This window comes from Dendrobates tinctorius, unplaced genomic scaffold (genome assembly GCF_039654945.1).
Source record: "Dendrobates tinctorius isolate UK_male_01 unplaced genomic scaffold, ASM3965494v1 ptg000073l, whole genome shotgun sequence".
NCBI classification, from domain to species: domain Eukaryota; kingdom Metazoa; phylum Chordata; class Amphibia; order Anura; family Dendrobatidae; genus Dendrobates; species Dendrobates tinctorius.
This window is the reverse complement of record NW_027361741.1, coordinates 19,860,053-19,872,068: the sequence shown is the minus strand read 5'-3', so window position 1 is coordinate 19,872,068 and position 12,016 is coordinate 19,860,053. Positions and strand designations below refer to the sequence as shown.

The 12,016-nt window shown below is 42.7% G+C and overlaps 1 protein-coding gene across 1 annotated transcript in view; it reads right to left on the bottom strand.

The window, feature by feature from the left end:
- Positions 1-12,016, bottom strand: part of LOC141096204 (dehydrogenase/reductase SDR family member 4-like) — a 180,622-nt gene that overhangs the window by 52,852 nt on the left and 115,754 nt on the right. Inside the window, exons 7-8 of the mRNA XM_073582688.1 lie at positions 4,363-4,497; positions 4,148-4,200 (exon numbers count right to left, since the gene is read on the bottom strand). Of these exons, the coding sequence (XP_073438789.1) occupies positions 4,148-4,200; positions 4,363-4,497 (188 nt within the window). The remainder of the gene's footprint in view (positions 1-4,147; positions 4,201-4,362; positions 4,498-12,016) is intronic.

Here is a 12,016-nt window from a genome sequence, read left to right as displayed (position 1 = left end):
TGCCCCAGAGCAGACCCCAAAGCAATAGACAGCCCCCAACATGTATTATTGGTGAAACAAGATGAAAACACAAACACAGATAGAAAGATAGGCTGAGCAAATGATGGGGCCCTCACTAACTAGAAAGGACAGGAAAGAAAAGCTGCTGTCTGCAATCACGCAAAAAACCCTGCCAAAAAATGTCCAACACGTCTGATAAAAAAAAGGCCCTGAAGTCGCTAGACTTCAATTCCCTATATCAGCACTCAGGTATATTCTGAAGGCAGAGCAAAAGAGATCAACTGATCAGAGACAAAATTGGGATTCAGCCCAGTCCCAGCCAGGGCTGGCTGAACACAAAAACTAAGTAAACCAGACAAAAACTCATATGAACAATAGCAGAGAAAACTTAGCTTTAAGAAGGCAGGAACCAAACTGGAAACCAGAAGCCACAGTCAGGAGAAATCACCAGCAAGAAACTAGGGAGTCGGCTGCCTTAAATCCAATCAGAAACTCCTGACATCCAATCACAGTCCTCTTCCTCAGGTGGCCGGTCCCTGCCATTTAGATCAGCTTCTTTACCTCCCTTCACCAACAGAGGGAGTCCAGACAGAGAACTCACTACTCCTCTGTCAGCACAGCCAGCTCCATAACCCTCACCAGAAGCCAGAGGCAAACCCGAAAATGAGCTCACAACAACTTACAGTAAACAAACTTACAATGACAGACTGATGATCCTGATGATCCTGCCCTTTCGGCCTTACATGCTACAGGATAGTGGGGAAGGAGACAGTAGGTTGGTGGTTTGCAGCAGTTTTGGTGTTGGTTGAGGCGATATCTCCGGTAGTGGTGAGGAGGTAGCGGGGGTCATTACAGGCTGTAGGCTTTCTTGAAGAGGTGGGTTTTCATGGTCCGTCTGAAGGATATGAATGTGGTTGATAGTTGGACATGTTGGGGCAAAGAATTCCAGAGGATGGGGGCTATTTGGGAGAAGTCTTGGAGGCGGTTGGGTGAGGAGCAAATAAGTGTGGAGGAGAGAAGGAGGTCTTGGGATGACCGGAGATTAAGTGAGGTAAGGTATCGAGAGATTAGTTCAGAGACATATGGGGGAGACAGGTTATAGATGGCCTTGTAGGTCAGTATTAGTAATTTGAACAGGATACGTTGAGGGAATGGGAGCTAGTGAAGAGATTTGCAGAGGGGAGAAGCGGAGGAGTAGAGAGGAGAAAGATGAATTAGTCGGGCAGAAAAGTTAATGATGGACTGGAGAGGTGTGAAGGTGTTAGCAGGGAGACCACAGAAAAGGATATTGCAGTAGTCGAGGTGGGAGATGATGTGGGCATGCACAAGCATTTTAGTAGATTGAGGATTGAGGAAAGTGCAGATTCTGGAAATATTTTTGAGCTGGAGGTGACTGGAGGTAGGAAGAGCTTGAATGTGCGATTTGAAGGACAGGGCAGAGTCAAGGGTTACTCCGAGGCAGCGGACTTCCGGTACTGGGGAAAGTGTGATGCCATTAATTGTGATAGATAGGTCTGGTAAGGAAGATCTGAGAGATGGAGGAAAGATGATGAGTTCAGATTTGTCCACATTGAGCTTGAGGAGAAGAAGGAGGATATGGCTGATAGACACTCTGGAATTCTGGACAGCAGAGAGGTGACGTCTGAGCCAGAGAGGTAAATCTGAGTGTCATCAGCATAACGGTGGTACTGGAGTCCATGGGACTTTATGAGTTAACCCAGGCCAAGGGTATAAATTGAGAAAAGTAGGGGCCCTAGAACAGAGCCTTGGGGGACTCCAACAGAGAGATGGTGGGATGAGGAGGTAGTGTGGGAGTGGGAGATGCTGAATGTGCGGTTGGAAAAGTTTGAGGAGATCCCGGATAGGGGAGGTCTTTGATGCAAAAGGAGGAGAAGATCTGTAGCAGGAGGCAGTGGTCAACTGTGTCGAATGCAGATGACAGGTCTAGAAGCAGGAGTATAGAGTATTGTCCGTTTGATTTGACTGTAAGTAGGTCGTCAGTAATTTTGGTCAGGGCTGTGTCAGTGGAGTGATGGGGGTGGAAACCAGATTGCAGACTGTCAATGAGCAAGTTGGATGAGAGGTGGGAGGAAACTTCAGCATGGACATGCAGCTCCAGGAGTTTGGAAGCGAATTGGAGCAGCAATATTGGGCGATAGCTGGACATAGCGGTTCGGTCGAGGGTTGGCTTTTAAAGGATAGGCGTGTTTGTGGCATGTTTGAAAGCAGAAGGGAAGGTACCAGAAGTTAGTGATAGCTTGAAGAGGTGGGCTAGGGATGGGATAAGAGTGGTGGTGAGATTGGGGAGGAGGTGCGATGGGATGGGGTCTAGTGCACAGGTGGTGAGGTGCGATTTGGAGAAGAGACAATTAAGTTCCCCCTCAGTGATGCTGGAGAGGGAGGTTATGGGGTTTGGGCATTGGTCTGGTATACAAAGGGGCTGTGGTGGTTGAACAATGAAGACTTGCCTTGTTTGGCTGATCTCATTTTTGAAGTGTGTGGCAAAGTTTTCAGCAGAGATGAGGGAGGTTGGAGGGGGCAATGGTGGGCAGAGGAGGAAGTTAAAAGTTTTGAATAACTGTTTTGGGTTGTAAGATAGGGAAGATACGAGGGTTGTGAAGTAGGCCTGTTTAGCAGAGGTGAGGGCAGATTTGAAAGCGAGTGTTGCTTGTTTGAATGCAGTGAAGTCGTCTTGCGAATTTGTTTTCTTCCAACGCCGCTCTGCAATCCTGGACACTTGCCGAAGCTCTTTAGTGGTGTTATTGTGCCAGGGTTGTCTGTTGGTACGTCGCATTCTGCCATGAACGAGAGGGGTGACCGTGTCAATAGCTGATGTGAGAGTGGCATTGTAGAAAGCAGTAGCACTGTCTGTGTCATGAAGTGAGGATATGGATGCCAGTGGTAGAATAGAGTAGAGTCCGAGAGTGTGTGGGTAAATGGGTAAGTAACTGGCTTAGTGATAGAAAGCAGAGGGTGGTTATAAATGATATATTCTCTAACTGGGTCGCTGTGACCAATGGGGAAACGCAGGGGTCGGCGTTGGGGACCTATTCTCTTAAACATATTTATTCATGATCTGGTGGAAGGTTTACAGTAAAGTATCGATATTTGCAGATGATACAAAACTATGTAAAGCAGTCAATACAAGAGAAGATAGTATTCTGCTATAGATGGATCTGGACAAGTTGGAAGCTTGGGCAGAAAGGTGGCAGATGCGGTTAAACAATGATAAATGTAAGGTTATACACATGGGAAGAAGTTATCAATATCACCATTACACACTGAAAGGAAACTATTGGGTAAATCTGACATGGAGAAGGATTTGGGGATCCTTGGGGACAAACTTACCTGTAGCAGCCAGTGCCAGGCAGTGGCTGCCAAGGCAAACAGGATCATGGGGTGCATTAAAAGAGGTCTGGATACACATGATGAGAGCATTATACTGCCTCTGTACAAATTCCTGGTTAGACTGCACATGGAGTACTGTGTACAGTTTTGGGTACCGGTGCTTAGGAAGGATATAATAGAACTAGAGTGAGTACAAAGGAGGGCAACAAAATTAATAAGCGGGAAGGGAGAACTACAATACCCATAGAGATTAGCAAAATTTGGATTATTTAGTCTAGAAAAAAGATGACTGAGGAGCAATCTAATAGCCATGTATAAATATATAAGGGAACAATACAAATATCTCTCCGAGGATTTGTTTATACCAAGGAAGGTGACGTCACAAAGGGGCATTCTTTGCATCTGGAGGAGATAAGGTTTTTCCACCAACATAGAAGAGGATTCTTTACTGTTAGGACAGTGAGAATGACGAATTCCTTGACTGAGGAGGTGGTGATGACGAACTCAGTCGTGGGGTTCAAGACAGACCTGGATATCTTCCTGGAGTGTAACAATATTGTATCTTTACAGTTATTAGGTTCTTTAGAAGGACATAGATCTGGGGATTTATTCTGACGGAATATAGGCTGAACTGGATGGACAGATGTCTTTTTTTCAGCCTTGCTAAATATGTTACTATGTTATGTTACTAGATAAGATGCACTGTAATTATATTATCTTAATTCTTTTAGCAGTAGTTTAATAACTAATTCACCTAGATTTTGTTACATCTGTTACAAAAGAAAACAAAATATTTTACCTGTAAACACCTATGAGATTCCATATAGATGCCAGCTCTGGAGTTTTCAGGATCTGGGAAAAATAAATCATAATAATTTAGGATACTGTCTGTGTAAATGGAACACACATAATGTAATTCAATAATATCACTAAAATGTCATTGCTAAAAACATATTGGATCCACAGCATTAATGTTGGCCATTGAAAGAATAATTCAAGAAAATACCCACTAACCGCTTTGCTGAATCTCGTGTTGATTAATCCCAGAGCAAGTCCATTCACTCTGATGTTCATAGACTGCATTGCTTGAGCCAGAATATTTGTTAGTCCAAGAAGTGTTGTCTTAGATATGGAGTATGCCCCAATAGTCTAAAAGAAGACCTCAAAGTTAGATGTTGCAAATGTGTAAAATAATGTATTCCCTTATCAGAACACCACCAAATATTATTAATTTTCATTTAATTAAAGTGCTGTTATTTATTATATTTAGGCTTTAAGGGGATTTTTATGAAATTTTCCAAAAAGCAGCAGCTGTTTTGCCGAACTCTGGTCAGGTTGCCATATGGCTAGTTTATCACAACTGGAACACAGCACTGTGAATAACTTGTTATCTGTGATATCTCTGTTGCCTCTTTTGCTTAGTATGCCATGGTGAAATAATTGTATTGTGAAGCAATGCACACTTGATGTTTCTGTATTCTACTTGTGGTAGCCCAGTACCAGACTACTGGTGCTGAATGAAACAGTTGTCATGAAGCAGTAGATTTGTTTCAATGTGCTAGAATTACTTTGGCTGTGAGAGTTAGGAGATGTACAATACATAAATGTGCATTGAACTTTGCTGCCATATACTGATCAATCTATGCTTATGAAAGTAAAGTGCTAAATTTCCTCACAAGACTTCTCCATGAAGTCTGTGTTTCTGCTGGGGTTCGGCCCCCAGAACCCTGGGTGTTTAACGCGCTGTCATCTGCTTGACAGCGCGAGACGCACTTTTGTCTCTGATCGGCAGTATGATTAATACCATCAGTCAGAGATCTGTGGTTCAAATGACCACATGAGCCCGCAGCTGTGAACAGAGGTAAAAAGTTTACCTCTGGTCACTGGTGTTGGCTGATGGGACTACTACTCCAGTCAGCCTATGCCAGCTGCCACCAATAGCAGAGAGATCAGGCGGCTAATGGGAGTTTTCATCAGCCGGCAAATGCACTAAAATTAAAAAAAAACACAAACTGGCATGGATTCCCCTGTATTTTTGATAATCAGTCAGGCGAAACTGAGAGCTGCAGGCTGCAACCATCAGCTGTCAGCATTAGCAAGACTGATTATCAAGAATAAAAGGATCCCCCCCCCCCATTTTTTTTTATTATTTAATAAATAATTTTAAAAAACAGCATGGTGTCCCCCTACAATTTTTGGCATCCAGCCAAGCTAAAGCAGACAGCTGGAGGTTGGTATTCCCAGGCATATAAAGGACCATGGATATTTGCCACCCAACCTAAAAATAACAGTATGAAGCCTGCCTAGAAAAGGTGCATCCATTAGATAAGATAATTCTGGCTCTTTGTCCGGCTCTTCCCACTTTCCCTGTAGCGGTGGCAAGTGGGGTTTATATTTGTAAGGTTGATGTCACCTTTGTATTGTCAGATGACATCAAGCCCACGAGTTACTAATGTTGAAGCGTCTATAAGACACCTATCCATTACTAATCCTATAGTTGTATTGTAAATAAACACACAGCAAGAATAAAGTCTTTAAATTAAATGAATGGCAGAGACTTCTTTAATTATTCTAAACTAGTGGACGAGTCCGGTGTTGCCTGGGCATAGTAACCATCCGTGGTTAGTTATAACAAATTATAATGATTACATTGCACATAAAACATTTCACATCATATATTCAACACTAAAGATTTGCAACACAAATTAACTAAACGATTACCCAAGTATTGATAATATTTTATTTTCAACTCATTCAAGAGCCTTTTGATAAACAACATGTGTATCTATGTATCTAACCCTATCCTGTGTGATAATGTCTGCTGAGCTGTGTACCTAATTCTCTCCTGTGTGATACTTTCTGCTGAGCTGTGTATCTAATCCTATTGTGTGTTACTGACTGCTCAGCGTGTATCTAATCCTATCCTGTGTGATACTGCCTGCTGAGCCATGTATCTAATCCTATCCTGTGTGATACTGTCTGCTGAGCCATGTATCTAATACTATTCTGTGTGATACTGTGTACTGAGTTGTGTATCTAATCCTATCCTGAGTGATACTGTCTGCTGAGCCGTGTATCTAATCCTGTGTGGTACTGTCTGCTGAGCCATGTAACTAATCATATCCTGTGTGATACTGACTGCTGAGCCGTGTATCTAATCCTATTCTGTGTGATACTGTCTGCTGAGCCGTGTATCTAATACTATTCTGTGTGATACTGTGTGCTGACCTGTGTACCTAATCCTATCCTGTGTGATACTGACTTCTGAGCCATGTGTCTAATCCTCTCCTGTGTGATTCTTGACTGCTGAGCTGTGTATCTAATCCTATGCTGTGTGATACTGACTGCTGAGCCGTGTATCTAATCCTATCCTGTGTGATACCATCTGCTGAGCCGTGTATCTAACCCTATGCTGTGTGTTGCTGACTGCTGAGCCGTGTACCTAATCCTATCATGTGTGTTACTGACTGCTCATCCGCGTATCTAATCCTCTCCTGTGTGATACTGACTGCTAAGCCGTGTATCTAATCCTATCCTTTGTGATATTGACTTCTGAGCTGTGTGTCTAATCCTATCCTTTGTGATATTGGGCTCCCCCTGCAGTCTGTGTCACAGGGTGGTCTGTGTTGGCACGGTAATAAATTGTGTTATTTCCAGCTTTACAGAAGGATGATAACACCATAGAAATGATAAGAATAATAGGCAAAATTGTTTGGTGAATTGGAATGCGCGGGGTTAAAATTTCACCTCACAACATAGCCTATGACGCTCGTGGGGTCCAGGCGTGTGACTGTGCAAAATTTTGTGGCTGTAGCTGCGATGGTGCAGATGCCAATCCCAGACATGCACACATACATACATACACTTTTTCCCCATTATGTACATAGGGGCAAAATTGTTTGGTGAATTGGAACGCGCGGGGTTAAAATTTCGCTTCACAACATAGCCTATGATGCTCTCGGGGTCCAGACGTGTGACTGTGCAAAATTTTGTGGCTGTAGCTGCGTCGGTGCAAATGCCAATCCCGGACATACACACATACATACAAACATACATACACACACACTGAGCTTTATATATTAGATTAAATCACACTCATGTCACCACCCATTCCACTGAATCCCTCATCTCTTGTACTAAAACAAACAAAGAAAAAAAACAACAATATCCCTCATTTGTCCATTGTTCTGTCCCAGACCATAATCTATGTCTGGGGATAAAATTTTAAACCTTGACGGTGCCAAGATGTGACCGTCTTGGCTGAGAACCACTGATGAATGAGCTGCGGCGAACGCAGCCTCAATGACTAGCGGTGATGTCATTGAGGTTACCGCAGGTAACTGAGACTGCGTTCCCAACCAGGACCCTGAACTGATGGGAACCATTGCTACAGCAAAAAATTTAACCCATTTGATGACCCTGACATTCATGAATGTGCCAGTAAAATTCTGTATTTATGGAAGGATAGCAGTAGTTCTGTCAGTTTCATACAGGGCAGATGGCAGCTGTAATACATAGCCAGAACTTACCCATTACAGTAGTGATCATTCATATTTAACTATTTAAATGTGCCTGACAGTTAGTTATAAGTGCTTTTATATAGCATTATCGTAGAGGACTGATGGATTACCATGGCAGCCATAATATTGGTACTTTTCTGAAGAATCAAAAAACACTCCAATGTATACTACAATGGGTACAGAAAATATTCAGACCCCTTTAAATTTTTTCACTTTTTGTTTCATTACAGCCATTTGGTAAATTCAAAAAAGTTTATTTATTGTTCTCATTAATGTACACTATGCATCCCATCTTGACTGAAAAAGGTAGAAATTATTGCAAATTTATTAAAAAGAAAAACTGAAATATCACATGGTCATAAGTATTCAGACCCTTTGCTCAGTATTGAGTAGAAGCACTCTTTTGAGCTAGTACAGCCATGAGTCTTCTTGGGAATGAACCAACAAGTTTTTAACACCTGGATTTGGGTATCATCTGCCATTTTTCCTTGCAGATCCTGTCCAGTTATGTCAGGTTGGATGTGAACATTGGTGGACAGCCATTTATAGGTCTCTCCAGAGATGCTCAATTGGGTTTAGGTCAGGGCTCTGGCTAGGCCTGTCAAGAATGGTCACAGAGTTGTTCCAAAGCCACTCCTTTGATATTTTAGCTGTGTGCTTAGGGTCATTGTATTGTTGAAAGGTGAACCTTGGGCCAAGTCTGAGGTCCAAAGCACTCTGGAAGAGGTTTTCATTCAGGATATCTCTGTGCTTGGCCACATTCATGTTTCCTTCAATGGCAACCAGTCATCCTGTCCCTGTAGCTGAAAAAAACACCCCCATAACATGATGCTGCCACTACCATTTTCCACTGTTGGTATTGTATTGGGCAGGTGATGAGTAGTGCCTTGTTTTCTCCACACATACCAGTTAGAATTATCACTAAAAAGATCTATATTCGCCTCATCAGACCAGAGAATCTTATTTCTCATAGTCTGGAAGTCCTTCATGTGGTTTTTAGCAAACTCTATGCGTGCTTTCATATGTCTTGCACTGAGGAGAGGCTTCTGTTGGGCCACTCTGACATAAAGGCTGACTGGTGGAGGGTTGCAGTAATAGTTGACTTTGTGGAACTTTCTCCCATCTCCCTACTGCATCTTTGGAGCTCTGCCACAGTGATCTTGGGGTTCTTCTTTACCTCTCTCACCAAGGCTCTTCTCCCATGATTGCTCAGTTTGGTTGGATGGCCAGGTCTAGGAAGACTTCTGTTGGTCCCAAACTTCTTCTATTTAAGGATTATGGAGGCCACTGTGCTCTTAGGAACCTTGAGTACTGCAGAAATTCTTTAGTAACCTTGCCACAATTCTGTCTCTGAGCTCCTGGGCCAGTTCCTTTGACCTCATGATTCTCGTTTGGTCTGACATGCACTGTGAGCTGTGAGGTCTTATATAGACAGGTGTGTGCCTTTCCAAATCAAATCCTATCAGTTTAATTAAACACAGCTTGACTCCAATGAAGGAGTAGAACCATCTCAAAGAGCATCACAAGGAAATGGACTGCATGTGACTTAAATATGAGAGTTTAAAGCTAGGTTCACATTTGCGTTTATGTGCGCAGCGTATCATTCACAACCACAAACACATGCAAAAACGCATGCAAACGCATGATAGCGCAGCGTTTTTTATCCGCACCAGCTTACGCATGACGGCAAAAAAAGCAGCATTTGCATACATTTTTACATGCGTTTGCACTTTTTATGCGCATGAATTTGATAGGAAAATGCTTTTCCAGGAGAATTTCCTTGACACAAACCACACCCAATGGGTGTGTCTCTTGGTAATTGTGTATATAGACCCTTGTACAGATGAAATCCTTATCTTTGCTGCTGTATCCAGCTTCAAGAAGGATCTTCGCATGGAGAGTTTCTATCGTAATCTAGAGTTGGATGTGAACTTGTTTCTTGCCTTTGCATTTGCTTGTGAACAAGAAAGTAAAAGAGAAAGATGGATAAGACATTGTCGTCGCTTTTGGCAACACCCCATTGTTGAACTCCGAGAGAGCAGTGGAGCCTACCACTCCTTATACAGTGAGCTCCATGAAAACCCAGATAAATATTTTGAGTACACGAGGATGTCTCAACAGAGCTTCAGTGATTTGCTGCTACATGTACAAGGAGCCATTAGCAGGCTGGACACAGCTAAGTAGAGCAATTCCTGCTGAGGGTTGCTGCTGGTGACCCGAAGGTACGTAATTTTTAAAATGAAACGCCTTTCATAAATATAATTGTTCTGCCATGTCCTTATTTTTTTTCCTTTTTCTGTTCTGCAAAAGAGCTGTCACAACTATTGTTGTTCTAAAAGGCATGTAGTTAATTTTTTTTTCCTTTCTTTTTTCGGCAGATTCCTGGCTACCGGAGAGAGCTTATCATCTCTCCATTTCCAATTCTGGATTGGCACTTCCACCCTTTCTGGGATTGTTGCAGAGACCTGCCGGGCTTTGTGGGACGATCTACGTGATAAATTTATCCCCCTGCCCACCCCTGAAATCTGGCAGGAAAATGCCCAAAAAATCTGTGAAATTTGTAATTTCCCAAACTGGGAGCTGTGGATAGAAAACATATTCGAATTACCAAACTGGCTGGAACTGGATCCGAGTATTATAATTATAAAAAATATTTTTCTATAGAACTCATGGCGATTGCAGTTGCGGACTGTATTTTTGTTGCCATGGACATTGGATCTTTTGGAAGAGGTAATGACTCCCAGACATTCAAAAACTCGGACATGGGCCAAAGCTTATATTGGAATAATTTCAATTTCCCACTGCCACAACCTCTTCCCAATACTCAAGGACCTCCAATCCCTTTTGTTGTGGTTGGGGGATGAGGCCTTTCAGATGTGTGGAAACCTCCTTAAACCATTCTCCAGTAGGGACTTGAACCACACAAAAAGAATTTTTAACTACCGACTCACAAGGGCACGAAGAACTGTGGAGTGTGCCTTTGGTTTGCTGGTATCTAAATGGTGGATTTTGGGAACAGCCATTAATCTAAAAATTGAGACTGTCGATGAAGTTGTGAAAGCGTGTGTGGTTCGGCACAACTACATCATGGCTAAAGAACGACCCAATGTAGAACTTGATGAACCTGTTTCTACCCCATTGCCAGAGTACCAACATTACCCTCTGAGGACAGCAAGGGAAGTTGCCCAAATGAAGGATACATTTGCTGCCTACATGGTTTTGGATATAGGATGTGTGGCATGGCAAGTTGAAAAGGTTTAAGCTAGTAAAATGTTCCTGTCATGTTATGTACCTGGATTGTTAAAATGTACCTGTTATGTTTGCTGACAAAAATAATAAAACACCTTAAACACCTGTTCCAAGTGCCCTAAATATTACAATACTAAGTTTTATAAGGTGCTCACAGTGTGTTTTGACGGCGACGGAGCAGAAAGAGACAAAGAACAAGCAGTGAATGTACGAGGGTGAAATGTTATGGACCTGGGGAGTGTGGAGCTGGGATTATTGGCTACGTGTGGATGATGAAGGTGTTCAAGGGGAAGGGCCTACTAATAGGGTATTCAGAGACCCTTCTAACACACCCCATTGTCATAACCATAGATGAACCCTCTGTTGCGGATGAATGTCTCTATGTACTAGGATTGTATTGCCCAAGTGACACTGTACTGCAAGGAGAATTTTGCTTAAAGGCTTCTCCTCCACTGGATAATGGAAATAAGGAAGAGAGCCCACTAGAGCCAGCAGTAGAAAAATCAAATACCTGAAGTATTTGGGGATCTGAGTTATGAGGAGAAGTTAGCCATAGAAACAGGTTATACAGAAAGGAATGAATGGCTTACGTGGATGAAGTACACAGCAGAGCACAATAATAAATCTAATTGCATTGCATGTGCAACAGCCAGACCCATTTTAGGGACAAATCCCCTCAGAATCCCAGACCAAGACCAAACAAGTCTGCAATGTATGATAGCCCTGTATAATGCCTCATATGACCCTACTGATAATACATTGTGTCACGCTCTCTCAGCTCTGCATCTGATAGTAAAAACAGACCAAGTGCCTCCTAGGATCTTCCTATACCCAGGTAACTACACTTGTTTCCTTAGGAAAGGGATGGGGACGGGAAGGTTGGTAGGAAATCTAACCTC